Raw genomic sequence first — 16,888 nt, forward strand, 5'->3', positions numbered from 1 at the left:
GCACCTTGCAAGCCCATGCACAGAATAGTCATTTTTCATTGACCATGATTATGCCACAACATCAGATAAGGGTGGATGAGGGCATCTGGCATTAGTGATGGGTAAATACTGCATAATTAAAATGAGTTGATCCCACTCACACATTCCATTTTAACAGCTGCAGTAATTTACCCATCACTAATGCATAGCTGATTTTGTCACTTAAGGGGTTGGCTTTGTTCAAAATCAGCAGAGGCAGGAGGAGAAGGTAGTATGGGATTACCAAAAATGCTGCCTTCATTATGCCCTCAATGGAAGAATGATTTAAATAGGCCCATGAGTCAGTGAGGCTCAAACCTCATGGGCTTTAAGTTTCATAAAGGAAAGGTCTCTGTCAGTAAGGGATCGTAGTGACAATCCAATATGAGAGTCCTTAAGAGGAATGGAAAAGATATTTCCTATCATTCTTTTTTGCTTTCAAGGCATTTAGATAAAAATGCATAAAAGCCTGTCCTGATTATCTCTGGCACAGATTTGACTGAGACTGGGAATCTCCATAGGTAATGGAGCAAAGGTAACTGATTTTAGTTTGGAATCATGCTGTTGACAAAGGAAAGAAACAGATGCAAAACTGCCATTAAAATGGAAACAGCCTGTATCAATAGACAATGCATTAATCTTGGTGCATCTTCTTGCAGATGCCAAATCAAGTAAAAACAGTCTTGAGTCTGAGGTCCTGAAAGTATGCCTCACTCATTGGTTCATAGGGGCTTTTGGTTAAAGACCATAAAAAACAAGATAGGTTCCATCTGAGGGCAAGAAACAGGTCTCTGCAGCTCAGAATACAAAATGAGATCAGCAAGGTATGAATCTGAACTAATTGCTATGCCCAGAGATTTTAAGTGTGTTGGAAATGGCAGCTATCAAACCCTTGATAGTTTATGCTGAACATATTTTGGTCTCAAATAGGAACTAAGCAAAATCAGCAATGGAAGTTACAGTGGGATCAGTGTTTTTCTACTGCACCAATTGCAGAAGAATCTCCAAGTGGCATCACAGGCTTTGTATGTCAAAGCACTCGAGGCCTGAATGATGCAACTGGCAATCTGACAAAAAAGCTTGCTCTGGTGGAAATATAGCCTGATATGAGCCAATTGTGAAGGTGAAGAATGTGTGGGTTATTGTGAATTCCATGTTTTGCAACAGAAGATCTGTGAAGTAGAGACTTGATTTAGTCTATCAAGAGGTCTAGATGATCACTGCAGCCACAGTGGGGCTATAAGAATGATGTCAATAGTGGACATTTGACTTATTGTAGAACTTAAGGTAACAGTCTAAGAGAACACACAATCCCACTAGAACCTGAATGCATCAAATTCCCATGCTCTCTGGTCCAGAACTAAAGAAATGTCGAAGGAAAGTCTGTTGTTGAGCCTAGTCACAAACACGTCCACGACAGGCTTTCCCCACAGTGAGACAAAGACTTTATTAAAGGATAATGAAGAGCCCATTCCATTCAGACTGTTTTGCCTGTTCTGCACAAAGTGGTTGCTAATACATGTGTCTTTTCCAGAATGTTGTGAACTCAGAAGGCAATGTTCTTTCAGGTTGCCCAGCAAAGGAGATTACAGATCTCCACAGAGAGAGAAGGGGGATGCATGCATCCTTGGCATGATAGATTCATTATGAGAGACATGTTGGAAGACAGGATCATAACACACTGACCCCTTACTCTGTAGATGCACCCTTGCAAAGCCTGAACTCCAGCTTTAAATTCTGGATTGCTGACATGATGGATGATTTGTCCAGAGTCTGCAAAATTATTCTGTTCTATTTAAATGAGTGCCCCAACTGGAATCTGATCTGTGGGCAAACAAGAGAAGGGACTGGGTGAATGCACGGGGATCCCAGTCAGGAACCTGCCCAAGATTCATCCACAAGCTCAAATGATGATGAAAATACAGTCCCAAAAAGATTGGAACTGATAGAGAATCCCTGACTCAACCCATATCTTTATGTACATGAGGAAGTTAATTCCCACATAAATGAAGTCTGTAATGGAATGAGCTCACTTCTGGAGGTTGGGTATGAGGTCCAACCAAATTGCTGTGACCCAATAATGGAGCAGTTCTTAATGGAGGGACTGACCCTAAACATTGTGGATCAGCCAGACAGTGAAGAACTGGAGTATCTGGGTTATCAGTAATTGGAGGCAAGATGCTACTACTCCCATAGAGCTGGTGGGCCTTATTGGAGGCATCAAATGAGTTGTTTCAAAATCATACTACTTAGAGTTAATGATAGATAAAACATGAAGAACAAGCTGGAGAGTGGCTGGCATCATTATGTTCTTTAGTGGAAGTGCCATTTTCCATACCTCTTCACCGTGGTGAGAAGGGGTTCTATGCATTCTAGAAGTTCCAGGTTGAAGATGAGACTGCTAATCTTTCCTAGATGTTGCTGTGCCTCCTAGTGGAAGCCACCTGATGTGGAAGAAGGTGATGGCAGATTATGAGCTATGGCGTCACCTCTATTCTGGGTTCAGGGTCTAGTAGAGGGCATAATGGACCAATTACTCTGAGGTGGACGAACCCAAATCCATACAGATTTTACTGGGATAATAAATAGGAAACAGGGGATGCCAATCCAATCCTGATCCTTAGTTTGGACAAGCTGGGCAGGCTTCCAATCCTGTACTGGATCAGCTGCTAGAGTGGGGAGAGGGAGCAACATGATATGATTCTTATCCCCATACTCTCAGTAATGACTGGTGTAAAGTCAGTGAACAGTACAATCTGATCAGTATGATTTGACCAGTCACCAAGTGACTGATCACCATACACTGACTAATCACCATGATGAAGTGACTGGAGACTGATCACCATACATTGACTAGCTGATCATCATACACTGACTAGTCACTATGATGATGTGACTGGTGACTGATCACCATAAACTGACTAGTTACCATGATGAAGTGACTAGAGACTGATCACCATACAATGACTAGTCATCATGATGCAGTGACTAGAGACTGATCACTATACATTGACTAGCTGATCATCATACACTGACTAGTCACCATGATAATGTGACTGGTGACTGATTACCATATACTGACTAGTCACCATGATGAAGTGACTGGTGACTGATCAACATACAGTAACTAGTCACCATGATGAAGTGACTGGTGACTGATCACCATACACTGACTAGTCATCACAATGAAGTGACTGGAGACTGATCACCAAACATTGACTAGCTGAGCATCATACACTGACTAGTCACCATGATAATGTGACTGGCGACTGATTACCATATACTGACTAGTCACCATGATGAAGTGACTGGTGACTGATCACCATACACTGACTAGTCACCATGCACAAGAGACTGGTGACTGATCACCATACACTGACTAGTCACCAGGATGAAGTGACTGGTGACTGATCACCATACACTGACTAGTCATCACTACGAAGTGACTGGAGACGGCTCACCATACATTGACTAGCTGATCATCATACACTGACTAGTCACTATGATGATGTGACTGGTGACTGATCACCATAAACTGACTAGTCACCATGATGAAGCGACTAGAGACTGATCACCATACATTGCCTAGTCATCACGATGCAGTGACTAGAGACTGATCACCATACATTGACTAGCTGATCATCATACACTGACTAGTCACCATGATAATGTGACTGGTGACTGATCACCATACAGTAACTAGTCACCATGATGAAGTGACTGGTGACTGACCACCATACACTGACTAGTCATCACAATGAAGTGGCTGGAGACTGATCACCAAACATTGACTAGCTGAGCATCATACACTGACTAGTCACCATGATGATGTGACTGATCACCATACACTGACTAGTCATCTTGACAAAGCGACTAGTGACTGATCATCATTCAGTGACTATTCATCATGACAAAGTGACTGGTGACTGATCATCATACATTAACTAGTCATCGTGATGAAGTGACTGGTGACTGATCACTATACATCGGCCAGTCATCATGACAAAGTGACTGGTGACTGATCACCATACATTGGCCAGTCACTTTGATAAGCTTGCTAGTGATCTTTCACCAAATATCGACTGTTGATAAGACAGGTCAACAGACAGGCAACATGTATATGACTGAGTGTAATTTGTCTTCTATCATGGTGCAATGCTGCTCTTGCCATCTGGCAGTGTGATATGCTATCCTGAGATAAGCGATGCACTTCCATCTTCATGGAAGCCACATTATACTACTGTAATTATGAGTGGTGTTCAACTTCTCCTCCCTTTAAAGGGAGGTGATCGATCTACTCCTTGGCTTCTTGGGGATCAGTAAGAGAAAAACTGAAAATTCAGATGATGAGGGAGACTGACACTTCCTCAGCCCTCACTATGTACATCTAGAAATAGCTAGATTCCATTATTTTAAGGATTACATATTGTGCACAAAGTACAATTCTTATGTATGCGCTCTGAACATGCGAAGAAATCTGGGTGAGTGCCCTATAGACTCTTCTTGTGGCCAGACTTTTCCAGAGACTGTTATGACATTGTTCTCTGAAGAAAAAAATCTGAAAGAGAACAATAATAATGAAAATATGTATTATATCATGTGAAACTTGCCCATTTTTTTATACAGCGCATGCTGCATGCAACCCAGTTAGTTTCACAAGGTACACAATGATTCACCAAACTGATGCTTTCATTAATATTTCAAATAAAGGAATTTAAATTTCTATTAAGTTCATGTAAGGCCTGTGTTCCATTATTACCTGACTAATTATTAAAAAGGGCATATAAATGGAAGACAAAATGGCTGTAATGAAACACAAAGATAATTGTAGAAGGGAAAACAGCAACATGGTTTAAACTTACAACAAGCAATTCTTCTCTGGTCTGTGATGAACGACACAGCCACAACAAGGTGTCATTGAAAAAGATAGCTGTTCTGCACATGGACATGCAAGGTGCATTTGTGGATTGTGTCTTACTGACAATTCTCCACTCTGTGGGAGGATGTATTCACAACGGAACAGACAAGGTATACTGACACAAATGGCAAAAGCTATACAACAGTGATGGGTAAGTTATTGTTACTGTTAAATCAAAAATTTTAAATCGAGTATGAGTACTCATGTGAGATAGAAGGAGTGTTACAAAGTTTTAAAATTACAAGACCTTGGGTGTATAAACCAAAGTATTTGTAACACAATTTCATTTAGAATTGAAGATTACTATCTACACAAAATAATAGCAAAACACCATCAACGCAATCAAGGAACCAAACTTACATCTTCCTCGATATCCAATCCTCTTTTCTGGAATGAGACACTGACATATATCCATTTTGTAAAAACTGCTATAACACACATTGTTATAACATGAATTTGGATATAACACAGTTGTGGCATAGCTCCAGAAACTGTATATTAATTTTTTTAAAGTATTTTACAAAGCTTAAGAGAGAAAATTAACAAGAGTTTAATTTATTAATCAAGCAAAGAAATATATAACTCTTTCTAAAAGCTGTTAGTGCCTTAAAAAGCCGGTAACTGTTGACCTACTTACGTCTAAACCATGAACAATAAAACTATTAAGTCATCTTAATATTCACCGTTGATGCATCCTGTGTGCATTCATTGCCCTATCCAAGGTAAACAATAGTCGAAAGATGTTAGCTCAGCAATTTGTCATACAAAATCAATCACCCAAAATGCAGTGATCTAATAAAGTTTATCACCTGGATTTAGAAATAAGTTAATATACCTTATCATGGAAAATACTCTCTGAAGAATTAATAACCAAACTATCTGATTCAAATAGACATATCGGTGGGAGTTAGAGTACATGTATATGTCAGTGTAGCTGATGTGGAAGGATGAATATACTCATAAATTTGAAGAAACACATGTATGTCAATTTTCTTTAATTTATTTCCACAGATGTTTAAAAACAGATAAGTAAAGAAAATGTAAACATGATAAGAATATTAATATCTGGTAGTACAAGCACAGATGAATCTTTGGACTTAGAAAATTTGGTGCAGGTGGATTTTGGACTTAATCTGATGTTTACTCTGAATAATATTTTTTTTTGCCTCCTATTAAAATATGCTCTACAAAAATCATACCCTAGTGAAAATGTGACTGAAATTTCAGCAAAATCACAGTGAAATTATTTTGACATTCACTCAAATGTCCTTTTTTATATATAAAATTAATGTATTTTAGGAGATTTTACCAAAACTTCTGAAAATATCAGTGAAATGTTGTGACTGAAATATCACTGACAATGCCAACATTTCTGAAAATATCAGTGAGAATTTGTGATTGAAATTTCTCTATGAGGTAACAGGGCTATAGACTAAAAATGTCCATATGGATATTTCTGTAAAAGTATGTATGGATTCCATATCCAAACCAAGTGGAAAATTTTGTATGGGAATTTAAGGTAAAACAATATACCATCCAAAACTTGCTCAATCCTCTGTCATACACACCTGCACCAAACAATTCCTTTGCTGAAACATTTTTATCACTTTTGCCAGAAACAATTTTGGTAAACGTCATATATATGTGCCAATCGACCCCACATCTTCATCTTCCCTCAGTTAATTCCGTAAATATAAATAAAACTCCATGTCAAGTTTTTCATCTAAATTTGCAGTCATCACATGGCTACACACATGCTTATTATCCGACAAATCCTTCTTACTTTCAAGGCTGAGATGTAGACATCGGCTTCAAATCACTCAAAAAAACACAGGACACATATCATCATAACGCTAGATTTAATTTACGTCTGTTAAAGACCAACTGTAACAGAACCATTTAAGTTGTAGGAGTGGAAAGACTTGCTCAAATAATATCATTCCTTGATTTCTGCACAGTTGTCAACACATTTAAATGAATGTAGGGCTTTATTTTATTTATTTTTTCAGTCTTTTAGAAAATAACTGCTTTTTTAGAGGGGGGGTGGGTTTCACTCTTTACCCATGAAATCAAATGGTTTACTCCCAAACAAGGTTGAGGCAGTTTTACACCTGATGAATTGTTCATCTCTAGTACATTATGGGGTAAGTATTCCTGACCCCATCATTAAATTTTAGTTTATGAATATTTCAATCCGTATTACAAGTTTTATTTTAGAAATCCCAATGTCTAATTTATGTATTTTAGTGACAGTCAAAAATCAGTCCATTTGGACATGCATATCTAAATGTTTCAGAAAAGACAGTGTTTAATAAGTTAGTGCAAGAGTATAAGCAAGAAATTAAGTATTCAGATTCTAACAGAATCTAGCAGAGAAATTAGTAAATTCTTCTCCCATGTGCACATTTTCAACGGAATTACTACCATGGCTACAATGAATTGAGTTGGTGTGTACACAATGTAACTAGTTATACAATTCAGTTGCCAATTTTCTTACACATGTGTAAGCACATACCAATGAAAGATTTTCTGATAAGTCACTGTTTTAAGTATTTCTTGTTTAACCCTTTCAACTCTACAGACCAGTAAGGTGGTCCAGGAACAATAACTCCTGCTCAACACTGTAGACCGGTATTTCAGTCTCACATACCTGTCTCGTTTTGGCGATAAATTCTCTGATTGGTCAATGTCTGGGATTCCCCTATAGTAAATATTTATGTCATACATTGATTCATTTGCGTACTATTTGGATACATTGAGACTTTAAGGTAGGTTCTTTACAAGAGAGGGGGGTCCGATTTATAAATGGAAATCTTTGAATTCACCGGAGTACATCCAAAATGGCAGACTCATCTGATGATGAATTGGAATTATCTGGGGACTAAATAATTGAAAATATCAGAAATTTTGATCTCATAAAGATAAATCAAGAAGAGAGGGTATGTATACATCAAGAATGGTGTGATATTGTTGGCGATAATGATGACGATGAAGAATTTGAAGGTTTTGAACTCCCCATGTGAACAAGACATCTGAATTAAGTCAGTGAAAAAAATCTCCATCGGAAAGTATTGTTCACATTTTCCAAATGTGTAGGTCCAACACGAGTATTTGATGGATCAGGAACACCTCTTGAATATTTTCAGCTATTTTATAGCGATAATGTGTTTTCATAAATGGCAAGATTTACAAATACCAGCGCACACCTGAAGCAAGAGACTGACATAAATCAACACAAAGGTATTTGGACTGATGTCACATTATCAAAAATAAAGCCATTTTATGACCTGTTCATATTGATGGATGTTATGAAATTTGAACTGTACTGGTATAAAAGTGAGAAATTCTGGCTTCTTGGTTCAAATTAATCTGGTTCACAGTCAAAACGTGTTTTATTTCATATTTATTTCCATGAAATGAACATAAAACCTTGTATAATTCAGTTTTTAAATACCTGTAGAAATATCGTTAACACACCTTTGAATTTGCTTGAATTTTGCGATAACTTTGCATTTATTCAAGTCCTGATTTGTAAGAACACCACAATGGATCAAAAACAGACCACATATTACTCTTTAAACACTTTATTCAACATTTTATAGAGAATACAGTGAAACTTACCTTTAACTTACCTTTTGAAATACCTGTATAATCATCTGTGTGAGACTGAACTTGCTTATCAGAATATGTTCAGAAACCTGACTTTGTCTTCTTTACAACAGTACCAAACTATCACAAGAAATGAAATTTATACAAGTCATTGAAAATATGTTGCCTACATTTAATAAGATCTCGAAAGTTACTTAGTGTTGAATGGTAGCCTTTCCCTTGTAGTTACTTAATGTTGAATGGTAGCCTTTCCAGTTCCACATCCCTCCCTCTTGTCAGTAGCCAGACGATGTGTATTCAGCATTTTCTCAAGTTAACTGTCTTGTCTGGATATACCGGTAGCATGAAGATACTTTGTAGACACAACCATCACAATATGGAGGGGGGGGGGGCAATGAATTTTGAAGTGAAATAACAAGACTTGGATATTCTCATAGTCTTTTATTCTGGAATACATTACCAACCATAACCAATGTTCAGAGACGAAAGGGCATGACTAGTTAGCCCCTTGCATCTCATTTTCTGGAACAAGATATTAAACCCAATTCATATTTTAATGAATACAGCTGGGATCCCGAAGTTCTGGATGATGAAATACTTTTATAGTTTGGTCCAATTGTTGATACTTGGAAATAATGAATTTCTCATCTGATAATGTTATATGCAGCTGCTAGATCTTTGTGAGGGCCACTCAACTTTGACTGTCCAAACCACTCAACTTCGATTGTCCAAACCACTCAACTCTGACTGTCCAAACCACTCAACTTTGACTGTCCAAACCACTCAACTCTGACTGTCCAAGCCACTCAACTTTGACTGTCCAAACCACTCAACTCTGACTGTACAAACTACTCAACCTTGATTGTCCAAACCACTTAACTTTGACTGTCCAAACCACTCAACTTTGTCTAAACCACTCAACTTTGACTGTCCAAACCACTCAACTTTGACTGTCCAAACTACTCAACTCTGACTGTTCAAACCACTCAACTCTGACTGTCCAAACCACTCAACTCTGACTGTCCAAACCACTCAACTCTGACTGTCCAAACCACTCAACTTTGTATAAACCACTCAACTCTGACTGTCCAAATCACTCAACTTTGACTGTCCAAACCACTTAACTTTGACTGTCCAAACCACTCAACTTTGCCTAAACCACTCAACTCTGACTGTCCAAACTACTCAACTTTGACTGTCCAAACCACTCAACTTTGACTGTACAAACATAAATAAAGTACCATGATCTACCAAAAGTATGATCTAAACTGGAATGGAAATTCAGCAATGTGGAACTTGCTAAACACACATTACTCCACTAAAAATGGGTCAGATCTAGTCTTAACCCCATTAATACCTGGGAAGCCACCATTCTTTTTTACTTTTATTTATTTTAGTTTGCTAAATGAACCAAATAATGATTTAAAATTAAAGTGTCAGACTTACACAAAATTTCCGGACGTCCTTGCCCATTTTTTTGAATGATGCATCCATGGTCCAGTGAAGGGGCTCCAGTTCAGGGGGTACCAACTGACCATGAATCTTCAATCCTTCTCCTATGACCTTCAACTGTCAGCAAGATAACATTTGCATTTTATAAATTCAGATAAAAGCTGAAGCAAAAGAACTTCCTTGATTTACCCCCCACCCCCACATCCACAATAGTGTTTTGAAGTCACTGATACACTACCAGCAAGAAAAAATGTGCAGTAATTCCTGAGAAGTCCATGCTTCTCTTATAATTTGTTGCTGTTGAGTATTGAAGTGATGTCAGATATTGTTCAGAAACACAACATAATAAATTTAGTAACACAAATATTTTCTTATATATTTGAAGTAATATGTTCTCAACAGCATCATACATCTTTGTCATGGCATAAACCTGATATCATCTATAGAAGATTACTGAAATTATCTCAAATACTGTCAAGAGGCATCCAAATGAAGAGTTTGGTGAAATCTATAAATAACTTTTTCTTAACAAAGCAACCCCCCTACCCCCATGTTTATTAAACTGGCACCACTTAAGGCATTGTTGAGATATATCCACAAATCGGGTTTGATAAAAACCTTTGAACATCTTTTTGGGTTATCATGCTCCCAATTCATTGCAGATAAAAACCTGAATTAAGACCTAACATTGAAATCAACTTGTTTTTTCACTTGAAACATGAAGTACAGAAAATTGTCAAAATTCACTTGTACAAATCACTGTGTCCATAAGCTTAATGAAGTACAAGTTATAATATGTGACCTTTGATGCAACTCCAAGGTCAAGTAGGTCTGGTTTTCAAACTTGACCACAATACCAAGGAAACGTTGATAACCAGATGTGCACAGTTTTCATTCAGTTATATACATGCATGCCAACCCCTAGAGAGGTATAAGCATAATTACATATAGCAACAAGCGATTTAAGTAAAACCCCATATCAATGCCACCATTCCTTCAAGAGGAATAATGTCCAGATTTTGCAGATGGCCAATATGGTTGTCATGTTGGAGGTCAGATTGGCATCATTTTCATTCAAGACCATCTACACAGTGTCACAGATTTTAAGCAAAACACTGGTTCAGAAATATGCATAAAAAGCTTTTTAAAATGGCTAGGAGTCATTCTAGAAGTTAGATTGGCTTCCTTTTAATACAGATATTGTAACAAGTTTCTTTTTGACGCTGTGAAATCCATATGTTAATATGACCATCAAGATTTGTGCCACCAATGTAGTTATCCTGGACATCTAACTATCACCATTTGCATTTAGAACCAAGAAGAAAAACACATCTTGATATGACCATGGAGTCCATGTTGGAGGTCAGATTTATGCCTGACTTCAATGAGGACTAACTGCATACCAAAAGAAGTCTTCTAGTGAAAACCCCATCTTAATATGACCGTCTATTGAGGAGTAGTAGCACTAACTAACCGCATAATGATACTGTGTGAACAGTTTCTAGGTTAGTAGTAACAATAGCAGGCTTGTACTCAGGGATAACAGGCCATCGTATAAAGTCGCTTGGCCTCTGACTAATAGTGCTAAAACTAGGACATTTTCTATCCTTATCAGGAATAGAATTGGCAATAGAAAACTTCAAGAAATTCCCAATTTTACTTCTATATTCTTCATACCATAATACCTGGATTATAAAGCCCATCTGATAATCAACCCATATGATGATAAACCCATCGGATTATAAACCCATCTGATGATCAACCCATCTGATTATAAACCCATTGGATTATAAACCCATCTGATGATCAACCCATCAGATTATAAACCCATCTGATGATAGACTATTCTGATGATCAACCCATCTAATTATAAACCCACTGGATTATAAAGCCATCAGATTATAAACCCATCTGATGATCAACCCATCTGGTTATAAACCCATCAGATTATAAAGCCATCAGATCATAAACTCATCTGATGACAGACCACTCTGATGATAAAACCATCTGATTATAAACCCATCTGATTAGAAACCCATCTGATGATAAACCAATCTGAAGATATACCCATCTGATTATAAACCCATCTGATGATCAACCCATCTGATCATAAAACCATCTGATTATAAACCCATCTGATGATAAATCTATCTGATAAACCCATCTGACGATCAACCCATCTGATTATAAACCCATCTGATTATAAACCCATCCGATTATAAACCCACTGGATGATCAACCCATCTGATTAGAAACCCATTGGATTATAAACCCATCTGATTATAAACCCATCTGATGATAAATCCATCTGATTATAAACCCATTGGATTATAAACCCATCCGATTATAAACCCATCTGATGATAGACCACTCTGACGATAAAACCATCTGATCATAAAAGCATCTGATTATAAACCAATCTGAAGATATACCCACCTGATTATAAACCCATTGGATGATCAACCCATCTGATTAGAAACCCATTGGATTATAAACCCATCTGATGATAAATCCATCTGATTATAAACCCATCTGATGATCAACCTGTCTGATTATAAACCCATCTGATTATAAACCCATCTGATGATAAATCCATCTGATGATAAACCCATCTGATGATCAACCCGTCTGATGATAAATCCATCTGATGATAAACCCATCTGATGATCAACCCGTCTGATTATAAACCTATCTGATGATAATGCCATCTGATGATCAACCCTGTCTGATTATAAACCCATCTGATGATAATCCCATCTGATGATAAACCCGTCTGATTATAAACCCATCTGATCATAAAACCATCTGATGATACATCTACCCATGATTAAAGTTTTGACAAAATATTTCATTCAATAAGGCTTTATATCCAATTATTATGCCAACAGCCGCATTCCAAACAAACAAGGCTGGCTCCTTGGCATTACTATCCCTACTTCCCAAATGTACAAGGCAGACCCCATGGGATTACTATCCCCACATTCCAAACATACAAGGCTGGCCCCTTGGGATTACAATCCTCACTTTCCAAAGGCACAAGACAGGTGCCTTGGGAATACTATCCCCACATTCCAAATGTACAAGACTGTCCTCTTGGGCTTATCGCCACACTGTTTAAACTCACAAAGCTGGCCCCTTTGGCCTACCAACCCCATTTTCTAAACTTACATGACTGGCCCCTTGAGGGTATCAGAGGAGAAACAATGTATGTGTCTGGGCTTTGTGTTTACAGACTGTGCACTAATTAATCTTTGGTACTGACTACAAGCAGCTGAAAACTTGTGCTTGACAATGGATTTAGTACCACAGAATAAACTCTTCTGGTTTTCCAAATTAGTTTTAAAATGGTTACCTGGCTCATCATGAGTACTCGCAGATCATCCAAATAAATATACTCATCCGGGTGTTCCAGCTCAAAGTCCATACAGAAAAATGCCTGGTAAATGAGAGGGAAAAATACAGTAAAATGATACCCTGCTTATAAATCAATGCTAAGTAATACCTTTGTTTTGAATGGGATAAATTTGGAAATTTCCCTATGTCAAAATATTATAGGGTGAAAAAGAAAGTAGCCAGTGATACAACACTCACTCAGTATAGAGTCATTCATTATAACACATCTGTTATTAGGCAGGTACTGTCATGGATACAAATTTATTATTTTATTATGTAATACTAAATTTCTTTGAATAGTGTACTTCATTACAAAGCAGGCTGATAGAAGGCATTATATTCGTCTCCCATGGACAGTGCTATAATCATGGATGGACAGTGATATAATGGGGGAGTGCTGTGTTGATTGATAAAGTTTTTTTACTGCACATGAAACAGCACAGATTAGGCTTCAATGTACACCAAATTTAGCAAATACTTTGAATCACAGGAATTTGTTGAATAGATTAGGATGGTGTGAAATTGCATGCACCTGCCATTGCTTTAACAGATGGTTTGACACTGCATAGGATGTCAATGCATCACATTCGGTCTTAACTATCCCAAGTACTGTAGTATCACTAATTTTCATGGGGTACCAATTTTCGTGGACTTCAATGTTGCCCTGAACCATGAAGTTAAAACCCCAATGAAAAATTATCCACACATGATAAAGTCCATCTCTCATTTCTTACTCTGTTTTGGTGTGAGCTATAATTATCCCTTCAGCATGAACTGGATTGATTAATGATGTTTCAAGTGAAATTTAGTGGCTGAAGTTGGACTGTACATGAGGCAGGTGCAAAGAAAGGAATGCTCCCAGTTTTTCAATTTAGCATATTCACACTGATGGGCTCTGAACACACAAAATGTTGACACTGCTTGCCAACTGCATTTAGCAAGGGGTAGATGGTCATGTGTTTGGTTCACACATGGAATGATAATGATAATATCATTCCAACTGATGGGGACCTATAAATTGAAGTTTACCGCTCTTAAGCTACTGTGTGTTAAAAAAGTAATTGATAGTGCAATTTTATGGCTAATGTTTTATAGAAGAGATCATACACATGCAGTTTAGTAACTAATTAGCTTAGTGTTGTTGGCTGAGTTAGCTCCCTTTGATGAACACAAGAAATGTTGACACTACTTCCTAACTGTATTGAGCAATGGGAGGCTGGTCATATGTTTGGGTCACATGTGGAATACAGTCAGAACATCCTCTGCCTTTTCCACTAAGTTGAAAAAGAAAACTCAGAAGTAATTTGTTGCCATTCAGATCTATATTTTGAACTTTTGTTCACAAGGAACAACATAGTGGTGGAAGGATACAATGTCGCAATTGGAACATTATCAGCCCTTGCTATTGTAATGTATGAAGTTCACACCACCTGTGACAAAACACCAAACATATCTTATTGATCAATATTCCAATACCTACTTCCAAGATTATTTCACAACTTGACGCAAATTACTGAGCAACGTTCCAACCGGTGTGGAATGATACCCTAAGCTGAATTTTATCAGGCTTGAACTGCTATGTTGAGGCCATGGTTGTCAGAAGTAACTGATGGTGCAACTTTATGGACAGTGTCAGACAAAAAAGAATAATCTATGTTGTGTGCAAGTGATTTTTCTTGACAGATTTTTTATTTGAGCTCATATGTTTGGTAGTAGTATTATATCACTGAAACGGCAGCTTTTATTGTTAGCATAGTGTTGTTTCTTTTTTTTCTTTATTTGTGATATTCATAGAGGTTAGTCAGTGAAATTAAATACCCACAAATAAGCAAACTTTGATAGAAAAAACCTCACATTTAAGTACCCATGACATTTCTTTTGTTACAAAACCACGAAAATTGATATTTAACAAAAATAAATGATACAGCAGTAGCAAGAAAAATTTTAATAATTAGCAGAAATGGAGCAAGAATTTATTTTTTAGCACCTTGGATGTGTTTGATGTTTAAAATTCCACTTTGTTGATATATTTATCAATTGGAGATATAAAAACATCAAACTGAATGAACTCAGCTATCTCTCATTGTAATACCCTACATTATAATGCAATTTCAGATACAATGCAGTAACAGTATGGACCTCAGTGACACAAAACAAAAGGGGTTCTCATATTACTGCTGTTGGATACATAACTCGTACAGTTACATATCCAAACTACTGTATATATCTGCCTATAAGTCAAACAACAAGATTCAGATCTGCCATAGCATAATGTGCCAGCAGAACAGAGTCTATGTTGTTTGTTCTACTGATTACTCCTAACAAAATGCACAGACCCAGATATACTTGTGCATTATGTGACAGCAGATCTGGCTCCAGCAAAAAAAGTTCTTAAGTTCTTGAACCCTTTGTGAATTACATGAATTGTTAATGAACTGGTTGTGAAAAGTCAAATGTGTTAATTAAATGTTCGTAAACATTAGTGCATGAAATTCAATTGCTTGAACTTTTCATAAACTTTTAAGTATTCAGAACCTTTGGCATTCAAATTACAAGTCTGCAAACTGTTAATGCATAAATGTAGTCCATCAACTGTCCATGAAGCAATTCAGCTTAAGAAGAGTTCGATTTGATAATTCATTTAGCATTACTGTAAAATTTGTTATGAACAAAATATAAAAAATACTTAAAATAAGCCTCATGACTGTAATTAAGTACCAAGAATTGAAGATATCATCTGCAAGATGGGTTGTAAAATGGGATTCAGTTTGTGAAACTTAAATGTGTAAGATTAGTAGTACGTGCAAGTCATCCTATTTCACAAGCCCAAATAAAATAATGACATGATTTTTCTGTTTTAAAGTGGAATTCCACTTTTCTCCTGATAAGAAAAATCGGATTCTCAATGAAGTCCATTTTTTATATATCTCCACTCTGGTTTTCAAAAAATGGCCTGGTCCCATTCTGCAATGATTCTTGTAAAATATTTGTTCTGTACAATCATTGTAACGAGTATTCTGATTGGCCAAAAGTTTCTACTCATCCAATGAATCTTTGTGTAACAGAGACTGATGGAAATGAAAAGAATGAAGCAGCTTGCAAAACATGGCATCTTGAGTTTTGGAGAGAGAACTGGACACAAAAAGTTTGGATAAATGTTTGAAAAGTGTTGTGAAATGGGAATGGCTTAAGTGCAAAGTCGACGAAAAAGTAGTTGGTCAGTTCATAAGCAAACTGAATGCCACAGGACTGGCATTTTGTGATCGGTGCAAGAAAGATATGAATTGAGCTAACTGCTGTTGTTAGAGTTTGGAGCAGCAGTCAGCACCGCCGAAAGAAGCTGCATAAAGAGAGAGAAACTGAATATTAGAAGCACAAAGTACAGCAAATATCAGGAGGTGCTTGAAAGGAAAAGAAAAACCTTGCTGACAAAAAAAAGAAGAAAAACTTTATGACCAAAAAACATCAGAAGTGACAAAAAGGAAAGCAAAAGAAATT

General features: G+C 37.0%; 1 protein-coding gene across 3 annotated transcripts in view; it reads right to left on the reverse strand.

The window, feature by feature from the left end:
- The window catches only part of LOC149802224 (dedicator of cytokinesis protein 4-like), a 365,588-nt gene that overhangs the window by 51,207 nt on the left and 297,493 nt on the right, over positions 1-16,888 (reverse strand). For all 3 annotated transcript variants that reach the window (XM_089956651.1, XM_089956650.1, XM_089956649.1), the window contains 3 exons: positions 13,350-13,433; positions 9,992-10,114; positions 5,297-5,323 (listed from right to left, as the gene is read on the reverse strand). In XM_089956651.1, the coding sequence (XP_089812777.1) occupies positions 5,297-5,323; positions 9,992-10,114; positions 13,350-13,433 (234 nt within the window). The remainder of the gene's footprint in view (positions 1-5,296; positions 5,324-9,991; positions 10,115-13,349; positions 13,434-16,888) is intronic.

The sequence above is a fragment of the Sinohyriopsis cumingii genome, chromosome 4, assembly GCF_028554795.1.
Source record: "Sinohyriopsis cumingii isolate HCF-2022 chromosome 4, ASM2855479v2, whole genome shotgun sequence".
NCBI classification, from domain to species: domain Eukaryota; kingdom Metazoa; phylum Mollusca; class Bivalvia; order Unionida; family Unionidae; genus Sinohyriopsis; species Sinohyriopsis cumingii.